The 24,044-nt window shown below is 53.8% G+C and overlaps 1 protein-coding gene across 3 annotated transcripts in view; it reads right to left on the bottom strand.

Annotated features, from left to right (window-relative positions):
* The window catches only part of NPHP4 (nephrocystin 4), a 147,886-nt gene that overhangs the window by 2,969 nt on the left and 120,873 nt on the right, over positions 1-24,044 (bottom strand). For 2 of the 3 annotated variants that reach the window (XM_069544833.1, XM_069544834.1), the window contains exons 19-27: positions 22,804-22,984; positions 16,866-16,991; positions 12,142-12,353; positions 8,405-8,631; positions 8,023-8,209; positions 7,107-7,190; positions 1,679-1,835; positions 1,073-1,158; positions 463-548 (exon numbers count right to left, since the gene is read on the bottom strand). In XM_069544833.1, coding sequence (XP_069400934.1) covers positions 463-548; positions 1,073-1,158; positions 1,679-1,835; positions 7,107-7,190; positions 8,023-8,209; positions 8,405-8,631; positions 12,142-12,353; positions 16,866-16,991; positions 22,804-22,984 — 1,346 coding nt within the window. The remainder of the gene's footprint in view (positions 1-462; positions 549-1,072; positions 1,159-1,678; positions 1,836-7,106; positions 7,191-8,022; positions 8,210-8,404; positions 8,632-12,141; positions 12,354-16,865; positions 16,992-22,803; positions 22,985-24,044) is intronic. The other variant, XM_069544835.1, reaches the window with a different exon arrangement.

The raw sequence follows: 24,044 nt of genomic DNA, 5'->3' as shown, positions 1-24,044 counted from the left end.
TCCAGCTTGCCTGTACTGGTTTTAAAGGCTCTCAAGGCCTGGGAGATATGACTCACAGGGAGAGGGAAAGGGACTGAGGTCATTTCACCAGGTCCTTGGGCATCACAGGAAACGACACCACCTTCCATCTCCCTGGGGGGCGGGGTAGGCAGGGCCGCAGCCTGCACCCCTCAGACTTGGCAGTGGCCACGGGAACAAGGCTGTCTGGCCATGCTGGCACGTGCTGCGGCAGAAGTGGCCTCCTGCCTGGGTCTGAAGCATCCCACCAGCTGGTAATGCCAGCTGAGCAGAAGCTCCTTGCAAGACCTCAGCCAGTCTCAGCCCACGTGGCCAAACACCTGACAGCCTCCTCACCACAAGTGTAGAAGCCAGAGCACTGGCGACTTCCAGGGCCACCAGCGGTCCCCAGCCTGCCTCCTCACCAACCCCCACCCTCCACACCACCACGGCCCACACGCTCACACGTAGATGGTGACAAAGAAGTCCTTGACCTCTGGGCTAGGGCCACTGGCCACCTTCAGGAACACGTCACGGGGCTCCCCGGGGCCCTGTCGACAGGGGGGCACATCATAGCAACACTGGGCTCCAACCCTAGCCCCCCAAGGCAGGTGTGAATCAGGCCGCCTCCCCCAACACGTTTTTAATTTTCTGTACTCGTCAGAATTCATTATTTTTGTCACTGCAAAAGAGAAAAATCCTTAACTTCTTGATTTCATATTGAGTTTAATAATTATATTCTGCAGGAGATTTTATCCCATTTCCTAACCAGTCATAACATAATTATGGCCGTTATCCTTGCACAATGGCAATTAATAAGTGCCTTAATTACCACTCACTTTATTCTGTTTGCCTCATGCATTTTTTTTTAATTTAAATTCAGATAATCAAGGAACTGATCTGCTAGCAGGAAAAATGAAAACTCATTCATATAACTCTCATGAGGATGTCAAAATAGCCCTTTAGCAGCTTAGAAACAAGCCACTTCAGTGAAAACCTAAAATGAAGAAGCTGCAAGACATCCGGGATGCAAATGGTAGGCAAGGCCTGGAGAGGGCAGGGCCACAGAACTTACCACATTCTGTGTCTCACAAATGATGTTCGGGTCACTACATCGAACGTGGAGAGGAGGGTCCTCACTGGTCGTCCCTACAGGGGCACCTGGAGGGGGGAATATGAAAGCAAATGTGTTTTCCCAAAAGCCAAGGGCCCCATAGGTGCTTAACGAAACCCACTAGGGGACATAGCTGTCTGCGTGAACACCAGCGCTTTTTTCTCACCCAAGGGAGTAACCACAGGAAGTGGGGCAGGCGGGGCGGGTGGGTACCATGGAGCCAGGAGCCAGATACAAAGGCTCAGTTCTGTTCTGAAGGCACCAGGGAGAAGTGAATCAGCAGGTGAATCCCCAGGCCCAACACAGAGGACAGCACAGAGCCTGACACCCGAGGCTGGAGAACTTCCCCGGGCTGTGGATTTCAGGATGGAATCCGAGGGCCACAGGCGCCCTGCCACTGAAGAGGACGTGAGAAGGTCACCGTGTCAAACGGTCAGGCAGGAGGCTGCGCTGGGTTGTTTAAGAGCATCCCGGGTTGATGGAAGAAGAATACTTGTCACCCTCGGGAGATGCCTTTTCCACCTGCTGAACCTGCCCCAGGCCGGCTGTGGGGAGAGCGGGACCTGCCTGGAAGCATGTGCCAGGGCGGCAGGCGGATGGCCTTCTTCAGGAAGGTGAGCTCTGGGTGATAAAAGCGGAAGACCTGGTCCACCACGTGGGGCTGCAGCTCCGCCGTCAGGCAGAGCACCGCCAGGGGCTTGCCGCTGCCCGCACGGAACAGGACCTGCCAGAGAGCAGAGGGCGGGCGGCGCAGGGTCAGGACCTGCACACAGGGTCTCGGGCAGCTGCTTGCACGGCACCTCTCTGGACAGACAGGGTGGGGGTCCCCGTAGTGTCTGCTTACCCCTAGGAGGTGGGAAGGGCAGGCAGAGTCAGACACACAGGGTCTGCAGTCATGGGTGCCCACCCGAGGGGACCGGCCCAGCACAGGGACCACACACGGCTGCCACTCCTGCCACTTCCTGGAGGGAAGGGAAGTGCTCAGAAGGCCAGTGAGATAGGTCTGCAGCCCGGAGTCCCCCTCCAATGCTCCCACTGCCTCCATGTGCTGGGAAGTCATTCTAGAAGATCTAGACACAAACCCCACCAGGCCCTCACGGGCAGGAGCACAGCATGTCCCCCAGAAGGTAAAAGGGGGCTGTGCCTAAACCCAAATGGCTACAGATACAAACTTTCTGTGTTTAAAAAAATCATTATTCACTGAAAAAAAAAAAAGTGTCCAAGAGAGGTTCTAACTGGGGAGATGATGGAGCCAGTGTCTTTATTCCAGGACTCGGCCAGCCCAGCAAGCTCTCAGGAGCCAGGATGGAGAGCACCACACGGTCAATCCCGAAGCTGGACAACCTTCCCACATCGGCGCAAAGCTCAGGCCCCCAGACAGACCTTCCACGTGGAAAGGTTGCTCTTCCACTTTGGGTATTATTATGAAATCTTTTAGACGTGTAACTGGACACATGATAACTGGACAGCCGCCCATGAGGCCACGTGGGTGTGAGACAGGCACAAGCTGCACACTGCCCGCCCTCTGGGCCCCCAGCACACGGCCGCCCTCTCCAGGGAGCCCCTCCTGAACGCATGGTCACTACCCCTTGTTTGTCTTCACCGTTCCCTCCGGGTCTTTAAGTGACTCCATGTTGGCTCTACCTTTTCGGAGGGTCACCTGAAAGCCACTGCCCCCTGCATCTGTCTCCAGGTCTGTCTCCATGCCTTGTGTGTGCTCACCGGCTTCATGATCCACTGGGAGGGGAGCCCCACCACTGTACCCACATTCCTGGCAGCTGCGCCCTGACACTCCTGCTGGAATTTCACTGCTATTCTGGGACTTTTAGCTCTACAGTGACCAACTGTTTATTTAGAGCAAGGAAATGCTCAGAGGGATCAGCAGCAAGGGCACCCCAGTCATAATGAGCACACCCAGCACCAGACCTTAGTTTCTAAACACCATTCTCCACTAACAGGAACCTTAGATAAATGGCTGATCCAGACACGGAGCAGAAAGTCTAAGATGACTCAGGACGGAACAGCTCATGTGCCGGGCACTAAGGAAGAGATCCAGCAATGGCAGGGACCTGTCAAAAGGACACAGGGGCCAGCTCAAAGCAGAAGCCCCTGGTGGCTGAGCAGTATAATAGAGAAAGACAGTGACAAATGACCACCTGCTGAACGAACCAAGAATTCATGCTCCAAAATGGTGACAAAGAAACTACAGGAATGAGTGGAGGGAGGCAAAGCTCTGCCTAGTCACTTAGAATGTAGAAGGGATGATCGAATCTGAAAGTCACCGATAGCCAACCATCACGCAAGAAGCATCAGTGAAGAATTATCTTACAAAGAATGTCTATATGTGTAAAACTGAGGCACTTGCTATACAGCAGAGATTGACACAACACTGTAAGTCGACTATACTTCAATTAAAAAAAAAAAGAATCATCCGTGGATATGAAAACCAGCAGCCAAGCTGCATGAGGAGCAAGATATTGACATAGTCTGAGTCTCTCCTGACAAAACACTATAGTTCTAATTATCATCTATAAAATACTTGTGAATTAATTTTACATTGAAGGAGCCTGGCAGACACCATCTTAACCAAGTAAGAGAGTTAAATCAACATCACTGGAAATAGAACAAATCACCATTGTGTCCCTCCTGATCAGAGGCTCTGAGAAGAACACAGCATACCATCTGCGCTCGTCCAGCCTGGATGCACAGCCTGAACCCACTGACTCGCGAACACCAGACAAACCAGACTGAGGGCAGGTGGAAGAACTGGCCTTTGTGCATCCAAAGTAATGAGGTTGTGGAAGGCGAGGAAAACTGGCTGGGACCACCTGATGCACCATGGGACCCAGGGGGAGTGAGGGGTCCCGGGTTGGGATATTTAGTAAAATGCAATCCAGGTCTACAATGAAATTGTATCAGTGTCAATTTTCTGATTTTCCAAGGCTGAGCACCGAAGAATTGATGCTTTTGAATTGTGGAGAAGACTCTTGAGAATTCCTTGGACAACAAGGAGATCAAACCAGTCAATCCAAAGGAAATCAACCCCGAATATTCACTGGAAGGACTGACACTGAAGCTAAAGCTCCAATATTTTGGCCACCTGATGCAAAAAGCCAATTCACTGAAAAAGACTGTGATACTGGGAAAGACTGAAGGCAAAAGGAGAAGGGGGCAGCGGAGGATAAGATGATTAGACAGCATCACCCGCTCAGTGGACACGAGTTTGAGCAAACTCCAGGAGACAATCAAGGACAAGAGAGACTCGCATGCTGCAGTCCACAGGGTTGCGAAGCGCTGGACAGGGCTTAGTGACTGAACAACAACTGGCTGTGGAGTAGAGTATCCTCATTTTCAGGACCTGTGAGTTCTACGTTTCAAGGAGCAGCCGGGCATTTGCCCATAACTTATTCTCAAAGTGCTCAGGAAAAAACATATGTATATGGATAAACAGCTAGCAATCTGAGTAAATAATACATGGCAATTCTTTGCACTATTCTTATAACTGTTCTCTAAGTTTGAGATTATTTCAAAATTTTAAAAAGGCACAAAAAAAAAAATAAATTTTTTTTAAAAAGGCACAGGAGCTAACTTGAAAGGGATGGCCATGGCCAGAAAGAGGACAGTTTAGTGGCCACTGCCTGCTGCACAGCAGAGATAAAACCACGAGTTCATAAGGAGACTCCCCCAAAACGGACCATCTTTGAAGGTTGCTAGGGCACAACTCGGAGAAGGCAATGGCACCCCACTCCAGTACTCTTGCCTGGAAAATCCCATGGATGGAGGAGCCTGGTAGGCTGCAGTCTATGGGGTTGCAAAGAGTTGGACACGACTGAGCGACTTCACTTTCACTTTTCACATTCATGCATTGGAGAAGGAAATGGCAACCCACTCCAGTGTTCTTGCCTGGAGAATCCCAGGGACGGGGGAGCCTGGTGGGCTGCTGTCTATGGGGTCGCACAGAGTCAGTCAGACATGACTGAAGCGACTTAGCAGCAACAGGGCACAACTCATTATTTTAAAAATTGATAAGCAAAGGGAAAGAATCCAACATTTACCCCGACCTTCTGGTATAAGATATATTTTAGGGTAACCAAACTGCTGACGGGGGAAGCTCTTATTTATAGAAGAATCACAAGCAGTAAGGACAGGAACAATGAGAGAAGTGGAGTCTCACCATTTTCCACCTGATGGAATAATGGGTGTGGACAGTGGGCCTGTAGTGGACACATTAGCCCCAGGAACAGCCAGCCGCCTCGGCCTCTGCACATGAGGCCACAGTCAGCCCAGCGAGGCTGGCCCATGGCGGCCGGCCCACGCCCAGTGACTCCAGGGACAGAGCGCCGAGGACAGTGGGCCCCGGCTTCCACAGACCAACCGCAAAAGGATGAGCGAGCACGGACGGGACAACGGGCCATCCTGAGGATCTGCTGCTAATTTGGGGGCAGTGATGATGGCACAAAGTCAGCTTAAAAAATTAGTCCTTATCAGTTTAGAGATACATACAGAAGTAATTATGAGTAAACTCGTAAGGTGTCTGGGATTTGTTTTAAAACTCCAAATTCACTAAGGAAAAATTAGCCTCTCAGATTTCATTTATAGCCCTAACTAAGAAGTTGACACATTCCTTAGACAAAGGCAAAGCTGTGGCTCCGTGTTTAAATAAAATACAGCAAACTTTCCCAGGTCACAGGTCATGGGCACAGGACTGCCCTCCAACAGGGAGACTCAGGGATACAAGGCTGCCAGGTTCTCAGTCTTGGAAATCTGTTCTCGGGGTAAGGGGTGGGGCAAAAGTGTTCTTGTTTTTACTTTCATTTACTTTCAAAAGGCATCTTTTTTTGGAAAGCCACTCAGTCATGTCCAACTCTTTGTGACCCCATGGAATTTTCCAGGCCAGAATACTGGAAAGCATAGTCTTTCCCTTCTCCAGGGGATCCCCTCAACCCAGGGATTGAACCCAGGTCTCCAACATTGCAGGTGGATTCTTTACCAGCTGAGCCACAAGGGAAGCCCAAGAAGCCTATCCCTTCTCCGGGGGATCTTCCCGACCCAGGAATCAAATTGGGCTCTCCTGCATTGCAGGTGGATTCTTTACCAACTGAGCTATCAGGGAAGCCCTTCAAAAGGGCCTGGAGAAATCCATGGACTATACAGTCCCTGGGCTCGCAAAGAGTCGTACACAACTGAGTGACTTTCAAAAGGCATTAGTCTACCAAAAAAAGAAAACAAAAACAAATTTCTATCAAACAACAGTTTCCCAGATAACTAATAAGGACCTATTGTATAGCACAGGGAACTCAATACTCTATAATGACCTATATGGGAAAAGAATCTGAAAAGAGTGGATATATGTAGATGTCTAACTGATCACTTTGCTGTCCATCTGAAACTAACACAACATTGTAAATCAACTATACTCCAATAAAATTAAAAAAGAACACAACAGGGACCCAGGCTCCCCTAAGGACATCCTATATCAGCAGGTAGGTGATTGAGAAGTGTACCCTGCAAAAAGCCGTCCCCAGAGATGACAACAGGCGAGTCCTACTTCCCAGAAGTAACACACGGATACACACACAGCACTTTGATTCTACACAATACAGGATGCTCTGTCAGGGTCAGAAGGCCCGTCTGACCCTGAGCATGGGGGCTACGCGCTGCCAGCTACAGCAGACACTGGGGCTGGGTGCTGGCTTCCCACTAAGCAATTCTCCAGGGAGGTGTTTCCATCCTAGACCCCTGCCCAGAGGCCACACCAGCATCCGGCTGAAGCTCCCACTGCCCTGTTAGGACACGTAATGTCCACCTCCATGGGCCCTGCTCCACCCCGACCCTAGACCTCTCCCCTCTAGGAGGTGCAGAGAAGGGCACGGGGGCCTGAGAAACAAACCACAGAACCCATGACACCTTTCACCCTCCACTCAGAGGACCCCTGGCCGGCACCACCAGACCTCAGACCATCCAGACGGGAGGCCTACTGTCCTCTGCCCCTTACCTTGGCATGTTTGGTGGGCATCGTGCTGGACTTACAGGGTGATCCAGCATCCATGTCCTTCTCTGATCTCAGCTCAGCAGAGGCCTGCAAGAGGAACCGTGAGCCCCCAGGGTCATGAGACAGAGGCCCAGGGTGACAGGTACTTCTTCCCACCTGTAGGACCTTCTACTTGTAGGAACGGTTGCCACCCTGAGTCCATGGCCTCAGAGGCCCCTTTACTCTCACAGTGACCTCACCCTTGGCAGCTGCTGTTATTAACCAACCCCCATGCCCCAAAGAGGAAGCAGGGCATGCTGAGAGCTGTAAGGGGGATCAGAGCCCATAACCCAGCTCTGCTCAAAGCCAGAGGCCTGACACCTTCACTACAGTCCGGACAACCTCTTGCCCCAAAAGTGCATCCAAAGAGCCTGCACTGAAAACTGTGAGCCCCTCACGCCTGTCTCAGTGGTGAGCACTCCCTTGCAGAGCCGACCTCACGGGGTCAGGATGGAACACGCCCACTGTACCCAGCCCATCACAGTATGCACTCTGCTCCCACCCTGACAAGAAACCCCCAGGTGTCTGCAGTTCGTGTCAAGGAGCAAGCAGCAGTGAGCAGAGAGCAGAAAACCCTAGGAAGTTTCAACCCGTTGGCTCCTCTGAGATTTAAGAAAGGCTCTTCTATCAAATTAGTAAAGAGGATGAAGAGGAGGCGGTCCAGCTTTCCTGAGTGCTGAGTGCCCTGTCAGGGCCGCTGGAATCACAGCGCAGGTGCTGGGTATGGGTGGGTGGGGGTGGGCGCAGGTGAGACAGCGACAGCCAAGGGCTAACCGTCTCACCACATGGGACGAGGCCCCCACCTCCCACACGACTTGGCAAGTAGGCTTTCCCAGGTGCCCGGCCAGCCCCTTTGCACAAGAAGACTGGCCTTCCTCACCTGTGCCGAGGCCCATGGGCCCACAGAGAAAGTCTGGAACTTGAAGGGGATGTGGGCAGTCTCCCGAGGTCTCAGGAAGAGTTGGGGGGGCAGGCTGCCCCGCAGGTGGAACATGTCCTCCTCCAGCGGCGTGTGCAAGTCAGCCACGTCCTTGAAGTACCGCCACTCCTGACCATCCAGGATGAGACTGGAGGGAGGGGAGACAGCGCTGGGCACAATGTCCTTCCGGTCAGTCCCAGTGGTGGGGGGATGGGTTGGTAGGGGTAGATGCCCCCGCCCACTCAGACCCGGCAGCCAGGACCCTCAAGGGCAACACCAGCTCAGCTTTCAGTTTGAGCTGAGCGTAAAGGCTGGGAGCCTCACAGGGCACCGGCAATCCCACCTGAGCTCGGGGTTGTCTATCTCGATGGTCACCGTGTGCTGCGCGTTGTGGGGGTTCCTCAGGGCGAATTCGAAGAACTCGGCAGCGCCCAGCGTGGCGTGGATGGTGTGCTGCGTGGTTATGGCCGTGCTCAGCGCGCTGGCAATGCTCTCTGCCTTCGTGCGCTCACGGTAGGCAGCAATGACCTGCAGGTCTCGGGCGTGCTGGGCATGGAGGCTCTGCTGGGCCTGCAGACACAGGGGCCAAGGGGGCCATGGTCCCAAGGCTCAACGCGGCTCGAGGGCTGTTTTCTGGCCACCTCCCCTTCTCCACCCCAAATGCCAGACTCCTTTGGAATCGACACCGCCCCCTTCTTGGACTCGGGGGTCAGGTGGGACTGGCCACCTCCAGCCCCAGGGGACAGAGAATGGGGCTGCCTGCCTGCAGCAGCCCTGGTTCCCTCTGCCCACAGGTGATGTACCCACGGGAGGTGAGGTCTGCCCACACGCCCCCTGAGACCACCACCACCCACCTGGGCGCAGTGAGAAACTAAAAGCAGAAGTCGCCAATGAAAGAGGAGAGAATCGCCCCGAAACTAAGACATGAGACCGGCTCCCCGGCCAGGTCTGCAGCAGTGGCAGCAGGGGCCCTGTCGGCAAGCGGAGTCGCCAGGGGGGGCTGCGGCCAGGCCTGACTGACCGCCAGCTGGGTCACGGTCCAGACCCAGGCACGCTGCCTTCGTCCACCTCCTTCTTCAAATGCTTCATATTTCCATGGGTTTGGCCACCCCAGGTGTGTTAGAGGCTGGAGGTGGGCTTATTTTTCTTGGGCACCTTGTAGTGAAGAGTAAGGCCCATCAGACCTCAAGGCCAGGACCTGGGGAAACACCATGTGCTGGGGAGGCCGCGAGGGGCTCCAAACACCGAGAAGCCCGGACAGCTGAATGCCTTCAGACTCTGACGCAGAAGGCAAGGACCAAATTTGACTTCTGACTTAAATTAGTTTGGATATCGACTTCCCCATAGCCAACACTCTGGCCTTTCCCCAGAAGGAGATTGAAGCTGAGCCTTGTTTCTCCCAGGGGATTTGAAAAGAGGAAGGGTAGTAGTGTTGATACTTGAGACCTCCCTACATGGGCATTTTATGACCAGAGCTTCTCTATGCAATGGAACTTCTGCCAGGCTGGGCTGGATACCACAGCCAGACCTAATTCAGGGTGAGAAACAAACAGAGCTGGGCTTTTCAACCTGGACTTGAGATAGAGTGGAGGGGACACAGCCTGTACTGCCCACCAGTTAGAGGCCCCAGGATGAGGGCTCTGGGGGACAGGCCCTGTGAAGATGGGCACAGGGCTGCCCCATCTTCAGACTGACCACCCAGATGAGCACAGCGACAGCCACTCCTCAGTTCACTGCAGGCCAGGTGGGTAAAGCCACAGACAGAGGCAGTTTGGCCCAGGGCATAACGTGCCCACACTGCACCAGGCCAGGGGGAAAGGCTGGAAAGGATGGACCCGCCTGAAGGGTCTGGCCCCACCTGCAGCTGCCTGGCACCACCCAGACTGTTAACCCAGCTCAGTCTTGTAACACACACGAGCCAGTCCTCTAGTATCACCTTTATAACCGGAGAAGTGAAGAGTGAAAGTGTTAGTCACTCAGTCGTGTCCAAATTTTTGCGACCCCATGGACTGTAGCCCACGGGCTCCTCTGTCCACGGAATTCTCCAGGCAAGAATATTGGAGTAGATCCCTCTCTCTAGGGTGCCATTTCCTTCTCCAGGGGATATTCCTGATCCAGGGATTGAGCCTGGGTCTCCTATGCTGCAGGCAGATTGTTTACCATCTGAGTCATCAGGTATGCCGAGAGCCATCAGTAAAACAGAGGTGATGTCTTGGTCTTTTTCTGCCATAGTTCTGTCTTATTTCTTAATTCAGAACCCACGCAGGCAAAGGTGATGACATATATCGGACCCCTCTGACTCCCAGAGGCAGCAGTTGGTACTGCAGCCCCAAGACTGGTCCAGGGGTGGGCACATCACCCACCAGCGCAGGGACACTCATGGACCAAGTGCTGGCATTTCTGGAAAGTAAAGCCCTCTCTTCCGTGGCACTTGGAGTGGTCTGACAACACAGAACATGGGACTAGTGCCACCAATTTGCTAGTGTGAGGGGCAATCCTGAGGCGCCAGGGGAGGCGGTGACCAACAGCAGTCACTAGGGCAGCCGCTGACCTGGGCACTGGGCACAGGGTAAGCCGAGTGCCCCTCACATGGAAGCTGTGGCTGCCCCAGGGCCCACAGAGGTTCTGACTCTGCACTCCTGGCCCCAGGCCAACCACCTCCCCCCAGAAGCCAGAGACCCTCAGCCTTGAGTCTGATCATCAGGGAAAGAAAGCTGCACCCCTAGCTGTCTCCTGACTGTCCTCACATGACCCCCAGCTCCTGGGGTCCATGGAACCACACAGTTCCATGAGCTACACATGTGCAGGGTCAGCCAGGACACGGTGCCTGCTGACTCTTCCCAAGGACCCAGTGACTTCACAGAACTTCCATCTCTGCTTCAAAGATGGGAATCTTTCCAGAAAGCTCTGGAAGGGAGAGAGACTACCGTATATTTGATAAATCAGGTTACTTTCACCTCAAAATTCTCCAGGGCTATGAACCCAGGAAATCATCACAATTTAGAGGAAAATTTTCTTGTATTTGGAAATCCAGTTACTTCTAAATGTACTGCTGTATTCAAAACAAAGGTTCTGAGCTGTTGATTTTCTCTATCAGAACATATCAAATAAGAGGAAACCAGCCAAATCAATCGTAATAGTGATGTTGGTAACAACAGCACTGGCAGTTGTTGGGCAGAGGACCTGCTGTGCGTGTGGCCAGCCACCCAGAGGTCGGGACCCCTGGCATCCCCAGGGAGCAGCTGATCGGCCCTCAGAGGCCACACAGGAGGCAATGGATGGAGTGGCCTGTGGCCCGGAAGGAGGCCTGTCCCCAGCCCAGCCCTGGGACAGCCTCCCCTCGAGGCATCCTCACAGCCATAGCTCTGCTTCACGGCAGCAAGACGCTACCGCGCTCAGCTCCCATGGTCTACTGGCTGTCTGGGCCCCACCCGGCCATGTCCCCTCTCACATCCCCTCCTGCTGCGCTCCACGCCCTTTCTCCCCCCACCAACTCAGGCCGGTTCCTTGCCCACCTGTGGGCACCAAGTGAGGGCCAAGCACGGAAACTCTGTGTCCAACAGGCCATGGGCACAGGCCTGGTTGGAGAAGGTTGCCATCCGTTCAGACACCCATCTGCCTTGATGTAGAGGCCCCTAGGACTTCTGTGGGCTCCTCATCCCATAAACTCATAAAGTACAACCATCTTCTGTTTCTTAGCTGCAAAATACTACAAGGTCTTACTTAGATTTTTGTCCAAAGTGGGAATTCTGATCATCACAGTTGCTCTGATACCTGTGATATAAAGTCCTCATGACTTTGCTCCCCAAACCTGGGGAACCCTCAGAATACCTCTTGGAGCTGTTTTAAAAGTTTAGGCTCCAAGGATCCTACCCCGCACCAGCAATTTACTGGAATGGAGCCCAGGAATTGGTTTTTATTCAAAGCACCGCCATAATTCTGGCTTGAAAACCTCCCCTGATGGCTGAGAAGTCGAGTCTCTCATGTTCTGTAACGAGGACACAGAAGGGACAGGGTGGCTCCTGCAATGTTCCAGTGAACCCTCCCACTCCTGCTCGGGGACCCAGGACCCAGCCTCACCAGCGCACCCCGCCCGTGGCGGCCCGGCTCCGATCCACACTCCTGCAGTCGCACAGCCCTCATGCGCTCCAGCTTGCGCCTGCGGACAGCATCCCCCTCTTGACCGATGCCCTGGGGCCCCCGGGCCCCCGGTCTCGGGGGTGTGAAGAGCAGGGCGGCCAGTTCGCTGTCCACATCGGCCAGCTTCTGGGCTTGGACCACATTTTTCACTGCTGGAAGGTTCAAAGAGAGGCTCAGAGGTTAAAGGGCAGAGTTTACGCTCTCTAAACAGCCAGGGCTCCATGCCTACCAGAGCACATCACCCAGCGAGGGAGCCCAGAAAGCCCCCAGCTTCTCATGAACCCTGGGGTACTGACACAGGTAGAAATGGTGCATCCTGCCCTGCTCAGCATCCTTCCCTTCTCCAGCCTCTCACATAGAGGGGATTTGGTCTCGGTCCCAGGACGCAAACGTATGAATCCCCCGCTAGGTGATCGTCTAGGGAAAAGCTCAGTGTTGCAGAGGCTCACGCCCTCAGGATGCCCCAGGGCCTGAGACACCCCTCACCCAGGCCCGTGACCCTGCTCACCCCCAGCCCCTCCAGCGAGCAACCTCAACACACAGCACCACTCTGAACTCAGGCACACAGTCCCGGCAGGTCCTCAAACTCACCTGGGTGGGGGTGTCACAAGCCCTAAGTTCAGATCAGGAATCGGGAGCTCTGATGAGTCCTGTCCCTCAGCCTGAGGCCCCTGGATGGCCAGGGTGGGTGAAGACTGGACCACCCTGGCTTGCATCCCAAGCCCACTGCTCTGCACCTACTTCCTCTGACTGGTGGGGCCCCCCAAGCACCGTCTCCCCTGGGGGTTCTACTGGAACCCTGGACCCAAAGGAAAGTGGTGCAGCTGACAAACAGAAGCTGCACAGGCAGGCCAGGCCCCAGCAGGCAGGAGCACTGCACTGCCTTCCTCCCATCCGTGGTGCTCCTGTGACATGTGCACGAGCCACGTCACAAGCTGACACAGACTCCTGAGCAATCACGAAACCAGGCACAGGTGAGCGGGTGGGAGGGAGCCCCCGACCTGGAGCTGGGTACTTCCTCCAGGCACCCCCAGAACCACAGGATGTAACCCCAAGCCTGAACTCCGCTGGCCGGGCACCCACTCCCCGTCCTCGTGTGTCTCCACCTCCTGCTGCAGTGCTCCACATCCCCCCTCAACAGAGACAAGCGCTGTTTCCAGGTTCTGGGTGCCATGAGATGGTGCAGATGTCTCACACTGTCACTCCAAAAGAGCACGTGACCGTGTCTGGGGTCCAGCTCCACGGCGATGGGAGCTTCCATCTGGATCAGGCTCAAGAAGCCCAAGGCCCGCAGTCCCACAAGGAGGGGCAAGAGTGGAAGACAAGCAAGGCTGGGGGTGATCGACCAGCTAGTGTGTTCAGACTGCATCATCTTGACAAATGACTTTCCCGGTTCCAATGAAACCAGAAATGAAATTCCAGCGTGACCATGCGGGACCACACTGCTGTGCTGAAGTCAGGAAGCGCCTTGTAGAGCTCGGCACAACTTCCTGCCTCCAGAACTTTGCTGGAGGGTGGAGACACAGCTTCTGGTGGAGCATCCCTACCCTCTGGTTTTGATCAAAATAGGGATCGGAAGACGAATGACCCTAGAGGCTCTCAGTCCCTCAACAAATCCTCACTGTTGTAACTCCCCGCACTGCCCTGAGGAACCCCTGACCTGCCAGGCCCTTGCCATGGGTTTTACAAACCCACTCCCACCTTTTTTGGCTTCATACTGCTCATGCAAAAAGGCAAAATGGTTGTCTGAGGAGGCCTTACAAATAGCTGAGAAAAGAAGAGAAGAGAAAGGCAAAGGAGAAAAGGAGAGATATACCCATCTGAATACAGAGTCCCAAACAACAGCAAGGAGAGATAAGAAAGCCTTCCTCAGTGATCAATGCAAAGAACTAGAGGAAAACAGTAGAATGGGAAAGACTAGGGATCTCCTCAAGAAAATTAAAGATACCAAGGGAACATTTCATGCAAAAATGGGCTCAATAAAGGACAGAAACAGGATGCACCTAACAGAAACTGAAGATATTAAGAAAGGTGGCAAGAATACACAGAACTATACAAAAAAGGTCTTCATGACCCAGATAACCAGGATGGTGTGATCACTCGCCTAGAGCCAGACATCATGGAATGCGAAGTCAAGTGGACCTTAGAAAGCATCACTATGAACAAAGCTAGTGGAGGTGATAGAATTCCAATTGAGCTATTTAAAATCCTAAAAGATGATGCTGTGAAAGTGATGCACTCAATATGCAAGCAAATTTGGGAAACTCAGCAGTGGCCACAAGACTGGAAAAGGTCGGTTTTCATCCCAATCCCAAAGAAAGGCAATGCCAAAGAATGTTCAAACTACCGCACAATTGCACTCATCTCACAGGCTAGCAAACTAATGCTCAAAATTCTCCAAGCGAGGCTTCAACAGTTTGTGAACTGTGAACTTCCTGATGTTCAAGCTGGATTTAGAAAAGGCAGAGGAACCAGAGATCAAACTGCCAGCATCTGCTGGATCAGCGAAAAAGCAAGAGAATTCCAGAAAAACATCTACTTCTGCTTTATTGACTACACCAAAGCCTTTGACTGCGTGGATCACAACGAACTGCAGAAAACTTTTAAAGAGATGAGAATACCAGACCACCTGATCCACCTCCTGAAATGTGTATGCAGGTCAAGAAGCAACAGTTAGAACCAGACATGGAACAACAGACTGGTTCCAAAGTACGAAAGGAGTACATCAAGGCTGTATATTGTCACCCTGCTTATTTAACTTCTATGTAGAGTACATCATGTGAAATGCCAGGCTGGATAAAGCACAAGCTGGAATAAAAACTGCCAAGAGAAATATCAATAACCTCAGATATGCAAATACCACCACCCTTATGGCAGAAAGTGAAGAGGAACTGAAAAGCCTCTTGATGAAAGTGAAAGAGGAGAGTGAAAAAAATTGCCTTAATACTCAACATTCAGAAAACTAAGATCATGGCATCTGGTCCCACCACTTCATGACAAATAGATGGGGAGACAATGGAAACAGTGAGAGACTATTTTCTTGGGCTCCAAAATCACTGCATATGGTGACTGCAGCCATGAAATTAAAAGACGCTTGCTCCTTGGAAGAATAGCTATGACCAACCTAGACAGCATATTAAAAAGCAGAGACATTACTTTGCCAACAAAGGTCCATCTAGTCAAAGCTATGATTTTTCCAGTAGTCATATACCGATGTGAGAGTTGGGCCATAAAGAAGGCTGAGGGCCAAAGAATTGATGCTTTTGAACTATGGTGTTGGAGAAGACTCTTGAGAGTCCCTTGGACTTCAAGGACATCCAACCAGCCAATCCTAAAGGAAATCAGTCCTGAATATTCACTGAAAGAGCTGATGCTGAAGCTAAAACTCCAATACTTCGGCCACCTGATGCAAAGAACTGACTCAATGGAAAATACTCTGATGCTGGGAAAGATTGAAGGCAGGACAAGGGGACAACAGAGGATGAGATGGTAGGATGGCATAACCGACTCGATGGACTTGAGTTTGTGCAAGCTCCGGGAGCTGATGATAGACAGGGAGGCCTGACCTGCTGGAATCCATGGGGTCCTGAAGAGTTGGACTTGACTGAGTGACTGAACTGAACTGAACTCCCACTGGTTCCCAGAGATGGGGACTTCCTGCTCCATCAGCCAGCTCTCCATCCATCCTCTGGGTGGGCAGAGAGACCAACTAGGGGTAGAGAAGCACTAGACCCAAAGCAAGGAATCCAGACTCTTGTCCCAGTTCACAACCCTAACCACGTCACTGGCCAAATCACCTGACCTCTCTGCCTCAGCTTCTCTGACATTGAAATGAGTTGCCTGATTCATGCAGTGTGGACCCCCTAGAGCAACTGAATGTACACAGGCCCCTCTCCTGGGAAGAACGAGGAGGACCCACAAAGTTTGGGCTGAAGTTCCAGGAGACTTGTGGGATTCTGGAGGCCTCCTTCTCCTGAGCCCCTCAGCTCTGACTTCCCACCTGGGGCACAGATTCAAGGCCAGCAACATCAAGGGCCATCAACACAAGAAGCTCATGGTGGTTTTGGATTCACATGAGATGACCCACAACATTTGGGGGGTGCTTTTCTAAGGACACCTTGCACTTTTCATTCCAAGGACAGTATTTGACATTTAGGTCTGTGGGCCATTTGACAGAAAATCTTCCCAGTTATGCAAGATTTTCAGTAAGCCCAGGTCTTTATCGCCCAAGTTTTCCTAACTGGTTTGTTCTTCTCCTTCTGACATGAGGAGTTTCTAACTAGTTTTAAAAATCAGTCTCTGTTTATCCTGACCTTTCTCCCTTTCCTCTTCCCCAACAAAGCAGCAGCTGCCTAAAAACAAACATCACTCACAGGACTATGAACTCCGAAGAATAACAGTGGCTTCCACCATCTGGAAAGGGCAGGGTGGATGGGCATGGTGACTCAACATGGCCTGCAGGTCACTGAGCCAGACACTGAGCCACAAGTCCACCCCCAAATTCAGGACAGCGGGCACCACACAGCCTCACACGTGTTTACCTGCACACGCATTCACACACACACACACAGAGCCTCCCTTCCCTCACTCCATCCCACCCCCTGGCCCATCACACAAAGCACAACCCTCCCCTCCCACCCACGTTCCTTGCCCTCTCCACTCACATCTGGGGCCCCCAGGTGTCAGGAGGCTGCCTCCCATGAAGTTGCTGACTCCATCATTTGAGATGACCCTCGACCTGGAAGGTGGCAGGGAACTGGGACTCCTCACTCTCTGTTCACACAAGTGACCTGTATGAAAACACCCCCAACACACACCACCCCGCACAGGACATTAATATCAGAAAAGAGTCTGATAACACACATACACCCCTGATAAGGAGATCTGGCTTCAAATACCCACTGACCCACCAACATCCCCACATTCCACTCTTGGCCTGAATTTGTTTTGCAACAGCGATGGTGGGTGGCCAGCAGAGGCCTGTTTTCCCTGCTCTCCAGGTCCACGCCTCCTCTCCTTCCCTGAGCAGCCATCTGCTCTCCAGAGAGGAGCTGGGGCTCAGGACCCTCGAGGCAGGTCCCCGAAAGCCCAGCCTCGTGCTCTGGGATGGTCACAGACTCTGTCGTCAGCCCTCGAGTGTCACGCTGCTGCAGGAAGGCCTTTGCACCCTTCTGCAAACATCTGTGCCCAAAAACTCCTGGCGGGGAGGAGTCTCCATGTGGTACCCCGCCCCCGGGGAGAGAGGAGACCCACACAGGGCCCCTGGGGGAGGGGTGAAGGAGCCTCAATAGACGGCCCTTGGATGAGAGAGAAGCCTCCATGCAGGGCCACCAGAGTAGAGAGGAGCCCCCACACAGGGCCCCTGGGGGTAGAGGAGAGGAGACTCCATGCGGGGTCTCCATGCGGGGCCTGGGGGCTGTTTGCTGACAGAGCTCTGGAGGGGACAAAGTGGCTTCAAGGGACAGCGTGTCCCAAGGCCCAGCCCTACTTCCCTCCAGCTGAACCGGGGCAGGCTTCACTATTTCCAGTGTCGTCTGGTCCCAGGGATGACAAGTGTTTGCCACAGACATGCTTCGCCTGGGTAGATGGGCCCTGTCCTTGGGACCACCACCTCTCTGCGTGGACCTGACACCCCTCGGGGTGAGGCAGACAGAGCTCAGCTGTCAGATCTGGAAACAACCACCAAACACAAGACACGCTACTCATCTCTCTGATTCCAGCTGGGAGCTGAACACCGGCAGTCTGGGGTGTCCGGCGGTCTTTCTGGGAGGGGTTAGAAGGGGACTGGATGGGACCCAGGGGAGGGGGTGATGCTCTTGCTCAGCTCAGCAGCCCCCTTCAGCCCCACCTCTGCAAGTCTACATGCTGCCAGGAGGCTGCTGTTCACGGCAAGCCCAGGGCCCGAGCATCAGCACGCCCACCCACCTGCAGGTGTCAGCTCATCCTCTCAGGGACAAAGGTGGGGTGTATGTCTCCAGCAACCTGACGGGAACTCTCTCTGGGCTGTTCTCAGCCAAGGCTGGAAAGAGGGTAGCCATCCTTCCAAGGGAGGTCAAGGTCCCTGCACTGCTCCAGAGGGGGGCCGCCACCCTCAACCCCAAGGAACAGCAGCAGACCCTGGAACTATAGCTGGAGACCCCAAACACGTCAGTGCGACAGCAGACCATCCCCCCAAAAGATGAATGAGGACAAAGGCCTGCTGTGGGCACGGGAAAGGCCAGATTCAGAAATGAAAAACCAAGGGACCTCCCTGGTGGCTAAGGCGCCAAGCTCCATGACGGAGGGCACAGCATCCAATTCCTGTCTCCTGCATTGGCAGATGGGTTCTTTACCACTAGCGCCACCTGAAAAGCCCTTGTTTAGAAAGGGATAGTAATCTTGAGAAACTGGATTTACATTTGCACACCTGCTCCAGGACCACATGGGGTGAAGGTGCCACGTCTCATCAGGGCACAACCAGTGCCCTGGAATGATCAGTGGGCTTCCTGATCACCTTCATGCCATGTGGCAGGGCCAAAAATTAAAATGACAAACAGAAATCACCTCTGGTCAATCAAGGAGCAATTCACGCGACAAGGTTTAAAGGCTGGTGATGCAGTGAGAGAGCCCTGCTCTCGGCGAGCTTTCATTCTGGTCCTCTTGAGCATTTTCTGGGAATCTCGGCTCCCCGAGGCCTTCCTGCCTCCCCTCTTGTGACGGGAGCTGCCTCCATCACCTACCCAGCCACCACACACTCAGATGCAGTCCTGGCAAACGGGAGGTTCTGCTTCTTCCACATCCTCCCGGGGAATCGGCCGCACGGGCAGGTGTGGGAGCCCATGGTCCAGAGCCCCTGGGGGCAGCGGCAGCCCCACAGCGTCCGCGGTCAGAACTGTTCTGTTGTTGCTCCGGAAACCACCAGGAAGCCGCCCTATGTTCACTCTCATCCCCTGCAGCTGCCCCCACACCCTTCCCAGGGGTCTTCCATCTTCCGCTGCAAACTGAAGCCGCTGAGCATTGTTCTCGTCTCCATGGGACCTATTTTTGACCTGACAGCAGCTACCATCCTAGGATCATGAACCTCCTCCCTGAGAAAGAAACCTGGTATCGACCCCTCCTAACTCAGAGGAGCTCTCACACCTGAGGTCGGCTTCATCCCCTGACGTCCAAGATGACAGAATTCTGAGGCCAGACAAGCTCTCAGACTGGCCAGTGTAGCAATTACTTCCTGAGTCCTCCCACGGCTGTGCTGGGTCAAGGGCAAACATTATAAGGGAGAACCAGCAGTGTCCTTGAGGGCGCACTGCCGTGGCTTTCTCCACCACCTTAATCCTGCAGCAAGTGGGTCCCTGGGTCGTGGGCACGGAAGCCTGTGGTCCACCCGGATCCAGCTGAAAGGAGGCAGGCATGTTGTGAGCCTGATAATAGCTCCACTGAGACCCACAGAAACCCAGGGAACTGCAGCAAAGCCCAAATCTGCTCCACTAGCTCGTGGGGGCAGGGGACAGTGTCCTTGGAGCTCCGGCTCTCAGGAGGACCGACCATCACCACAGCGTGAGACCCAACAGCACAGTGGTTACCTACCCCACAGACGAGGGCCGTCCTGGGCTTCCTGATCACTTCCTCCCACTGTATTTCTATTTGGAGCGTCGGTTTGTTTAGAAACATGCTCTCGTGCTGGTGCTAAGTCACTTCCGTTGTATCCAGCTCTTTGCGACCCTATGGACTGCAACTCTCCAGGCTCCTCTGTTCACGGGCTCTCCAGGCAGGAATACTGGAGAGGATGGCCATGCCTCTCTGCAGGGGATCTTCCCAACCCAGGGACTGAACCTGTCTCTTATGTCTCCTGCATTGGCAGATGGGTTCTTTACCACTAGCACCACCTGAAAAGCCCTTGTTTAGAAAGGGATAGTAATCTTGAGAAACTGGATTTACATTTGCACACCTGCTCCAGGACCACATGGGGTGAAGGTGCCACGTCTCATCAGGGCACAATCTGCGACCTGAAATTGCTGAGGTTTTTGTCCCCTTCCATGAGACAGGAAGTTACAGCTGGCGACCAACACATGGCTATGGAGCAGTGTGTGCTAGTCTCTCAGTCGAGTCTGACTCTGCAACCCCATGGACTGTAGCCCGCCAGGCTGCTCTGTCCATGGGATTTCCCAGGCAAGAATACTGGAGTGGGTAGCATTTTCTGGGAATCTCGGCTCCCGGAGGCCTTCCTGCCTCCCCTCTTGTGACAGGAGCTGCCTCCATCACCTACCCAGCCACCACACACTCAGATGCAGTCCTGGCAAACTACATCTGATGCCAAGACACCCTCAAATCTGCAGGGCTCCCAAAGCAGCTGGGCAGCCGCCCTGCCTTCCCCTATGCAGAGTGATCACACTGTTTGACCCCAAACCCAGGTCATCCATCAAAGTCCACAGCAGCCGGTGCTCCCATAACCCTGAGTGATGTCAGGAGCTGCGTTAGGCATTACTGACACCCGAGAGCACCAGTACTTGACTGTGCAGCCAGGGGTCAGGGCAGCCCCTGGTCCCTCAGGAGGCCTTAGATACAGTGGTCACACGCACAAGCAGGATCCCAGGATAAAAAATTCTGAGATCTCTAAATGATGAAAAGGAAGTGTTGGTCTGCTCAGTGTGTCCTTTTATGGCCCCATGGATGTAGCCCGCCAGGCTCCTCTGTCCATGGCATTCTCCAGGCAAGCATAAGGGAGTGTGCAGCCATTCCCTTCTCCACGGGATCTTCCCAACCCAGGGATCAAACCCAGGTCTCCTGCATTGGCAGGCAGATTCTTTACTGTCTGAGCCACAAGGGTAAAGCAGCAGAAGCTCCTGGCATGAAAGGAGTGTCAAAAAGCTCGTCTGCGCCGAGAAGCCACAGAGCACAAGGACGACCCTCTGCCACAGAAAGATTCCCAGGGAACCCGGGCGTCATGCCTCGATCCGCAGCCTCACACTTGAACCCGGCTGTGAACACAAGAGGCCCGGGTGCCGTCTAGGTGGCTGCTGGTCCCACCTCTGTCCCCTCGAAAGGCCCACACTGCCATTACCGCCTCTGCCGGCCCGTGCCTGCTGCTCGGCTCAGAACAACCAGTTTTATAAAGAAATAAAAGCCATGACACTTTTATTTTTCTTTTTTCAAAAAACCACAGACTGTACAGAGGAAAGCACGGTGAGGCTGCTTCGTACAAGTGGGCTGCGTGCAGCTTCAGCGCTTTGTTATCCATCCCTGCTCGGCGACAGTGCAGCCTCCCAGGCTGGCTGTCTCAGGCTCCTTCCCACCGCCTTATCTCTGTCTTGCAGGCAAAGTATGAAAATGACAATTTAAGATAACATATAATGGAGCTAATCTTTCTTCCAAAGATAAGATTTTAAAACCTGGAGTCACTGCATATTTGTGGGCTGGTGAATTAAATATAAAAATAGCCAACACAATCTCAGAGGCAGAAGGAGGCTTCTAGCAACTCCCCTATGTCGTGGGCGCTTTTGAATAATGTCTGCTCCTCACACGCGGCTCATTTATTTCTCTAGGACCTAATTGAGTTTTGCTGTTTCCATATTGTCTGTTTTCCAGGCTGCCTTGGATCCGACAGCTGTAAACAAGCAAGCAGAGCCTCAGACCTGGCTTAATGAGCTCTGCGCTGGCTCCGGCTGCTCGGCTCCGGCTCTCTGCACGTGTCGGTGAGGCCCATGGGGCTGCAGGCTCTGAGATCAGGCTGGGCTGTGAGGAATGGAAAATTCCACAAGAAAGCGACCGAGAGGTTGCAGTCCAGAAGCCTCAATGGCTTGGCGGTGTCCTGCTTTCAGTCCTCCCACGGTCCCCTGGAGGGAATGGAGTGGGCTGGTCACTAGCCCCATGGGGCTCATGCTGCCCTCTGCTCTGAGGCGGGCACAGGCAGGCCTGCCAGGCCTAACGTCCCCTGTCCCATCAGGGGCTTAGTGGAGACCTGAGAATGTCCAGGCAGGACCATGCCAGGGCCAGAGAGGGCTTTCCTCGGTGCCTCTGCCAAGCAGCTATTGGGATACCATCTGACATGAGGTCAAGGTGCTCGACTCTGAAGGAGAGCATCCCTGTGCTCCTCTGTCCCTCTGTCTCTGCTCCTCTGTCCTTCTGCTCCTCTCCCCAAGCTGTGCGTGTGGAGCTTAGGAACAGTTCTCTTGTCTCTCCCCGACGATGAGGCAGTGCTATGAGCTGACCGAGCTCTCTCCTGAAGCCGGGCATCTTATGTGAAGATCATCATGGAGATGCCCCATGCACAGTACCAGAAACAGAACCTGGGCAAGACCAAGACAGCAAACAATCCCAAACCCCAACCAGATATCTGGAACGCCAAACAAACAGTGCCAGGGAAGGCTCAGTGGTAGAGGACAGAGGCTCTGGGATCGTGGCAGGCACTCAGTGGACAAGGCTAGACTCATTGGTCAAGGACAGACATTCAGTGACCGATGACAGACATTCGGTGGTCAAGGACAGACTCAGTGGTCAAGCTAATGAGAGCTGAATTCCTACCAAGAGCTGCTGCCCATGTGACCACTATCCTGAGGGGGCTCACGCCCCAAATGGGAAGCAGAGTGGCTACCCGGGAACAACAGTCAAGCTGCTAGGGACTCTTACCCACGTTGGCCAAGGTCAAGTGCAGCTGGCCCTTCACCACTGTGTGGATGTTGATGGGTTTGACGCAGCCAAATCTGGTCATGTCTCCACTCACCACCATGGCGTCCTGCTCGTATTCAGTTGCCACAACCTCCAGCTCGTGAGAGACCTGCACGGCCGGCCGCCCCTGGCGGAGGAGGTGCTGCAGAGGAGAAGGCATGGGTCAGAGGGCAGCTGAGGCAGAGGCCATCTGCTCTGAAAACCCGAGTCCTCGATGTTAAAGACTGATGTCAGGTCTTTAACAAAGTACATCCCGGTCCACCCACTGAGTAAACGTGAGCAGGCCTGGCAGCCCCTCATACAGCCCTCTCTGCAGGGGAAGTCGGGAAGTGCATGACAAGGGGAGCCCCGAGGAGTCTCCACTGGGCCTTCACTCAGGGAAGGCAGGAGGCATGCCAGGCCTGGGCCGGGAGCGCTCTAGAGTGGCTGAAAGATGAGCAGCGGGTCTAAGAAGGGACCACAAGGCAGACAGAGCCAGGTCAGGAAGGTCTCCAGGCCAGACCCAGGCTCACAGCCAGGCCAGGCAGACCCAGGAAGTACCGGGATGTTCTGGAGCCCACTCTTCTCTGCTAATCAACTTTAACCCCTCAGTCCTCAGCCTGAGCCCAAGGGCAGTGGGACCAGTAGGGAGGGAGGGCTGGGCCCTTCCTCCTGCAAGGCCTGGAAAAGGTGACCAGGCCTCTAGACTTCACATAGCAACAGAAGCGTGGGTCCACGTTAAGTTCCCGCTTCTGGAATTCTGGCCCTGTCCCCCCAGCATCCATCCTCTGTCCGTCTCTGGGGTGGACACACTCAGACAAGATCCCTCCTTAGCAGGTCTGGGGGCTTCCAGCTGTGTAGATCCTGCTTGCTCAGCAGTGCTTGTCCACCTGATGCCAACCAACACAGGCATGGTTCAGGAGTCTCGGTGGCTGGATGGGGTGAAGACCCCTCCAGAGGGACACTGGTCAAGGCAAGAGGTGACACTCAGCTGCCCAGGGAGCAAGGATGGCAATAAAAACAGGGTATTGCTTCTCACCTCAGAAACTGCAGATACTTTTTAAAAAGCTAATAACCATAAAGGGTAGGACGGTAGTAGCTCAGTCCTCTCCAGCCGTGGACCCCACCCAGTGCTCTGCACACACTGCCCCCAGCTCCTTCTACTGCCCTAGGGGTGTCACCCACTCAGGGATGGGCCCTGAGACCCGCGGGTGGGGGCAGTT

This window comes from Ovis canadensis, chromosome 12 (assembly GCF_042477335.2).
Source record: "Ovis canadensis isolate MfBH-ARS-UI-01 breed Bighorn chromosome 12, ARS-UI_OviCan_v2, whole genome shotgun sequence".
Taxonomy (NCBI): Eukaryota; Metazoa; Chordata; class Mammalia; order Artiodactyla; family Bovidae; genus Ovis; species Ovis canadensis.
This window is presented reverse-complemented; position numbering and strand designations above follow the sequence as displayed.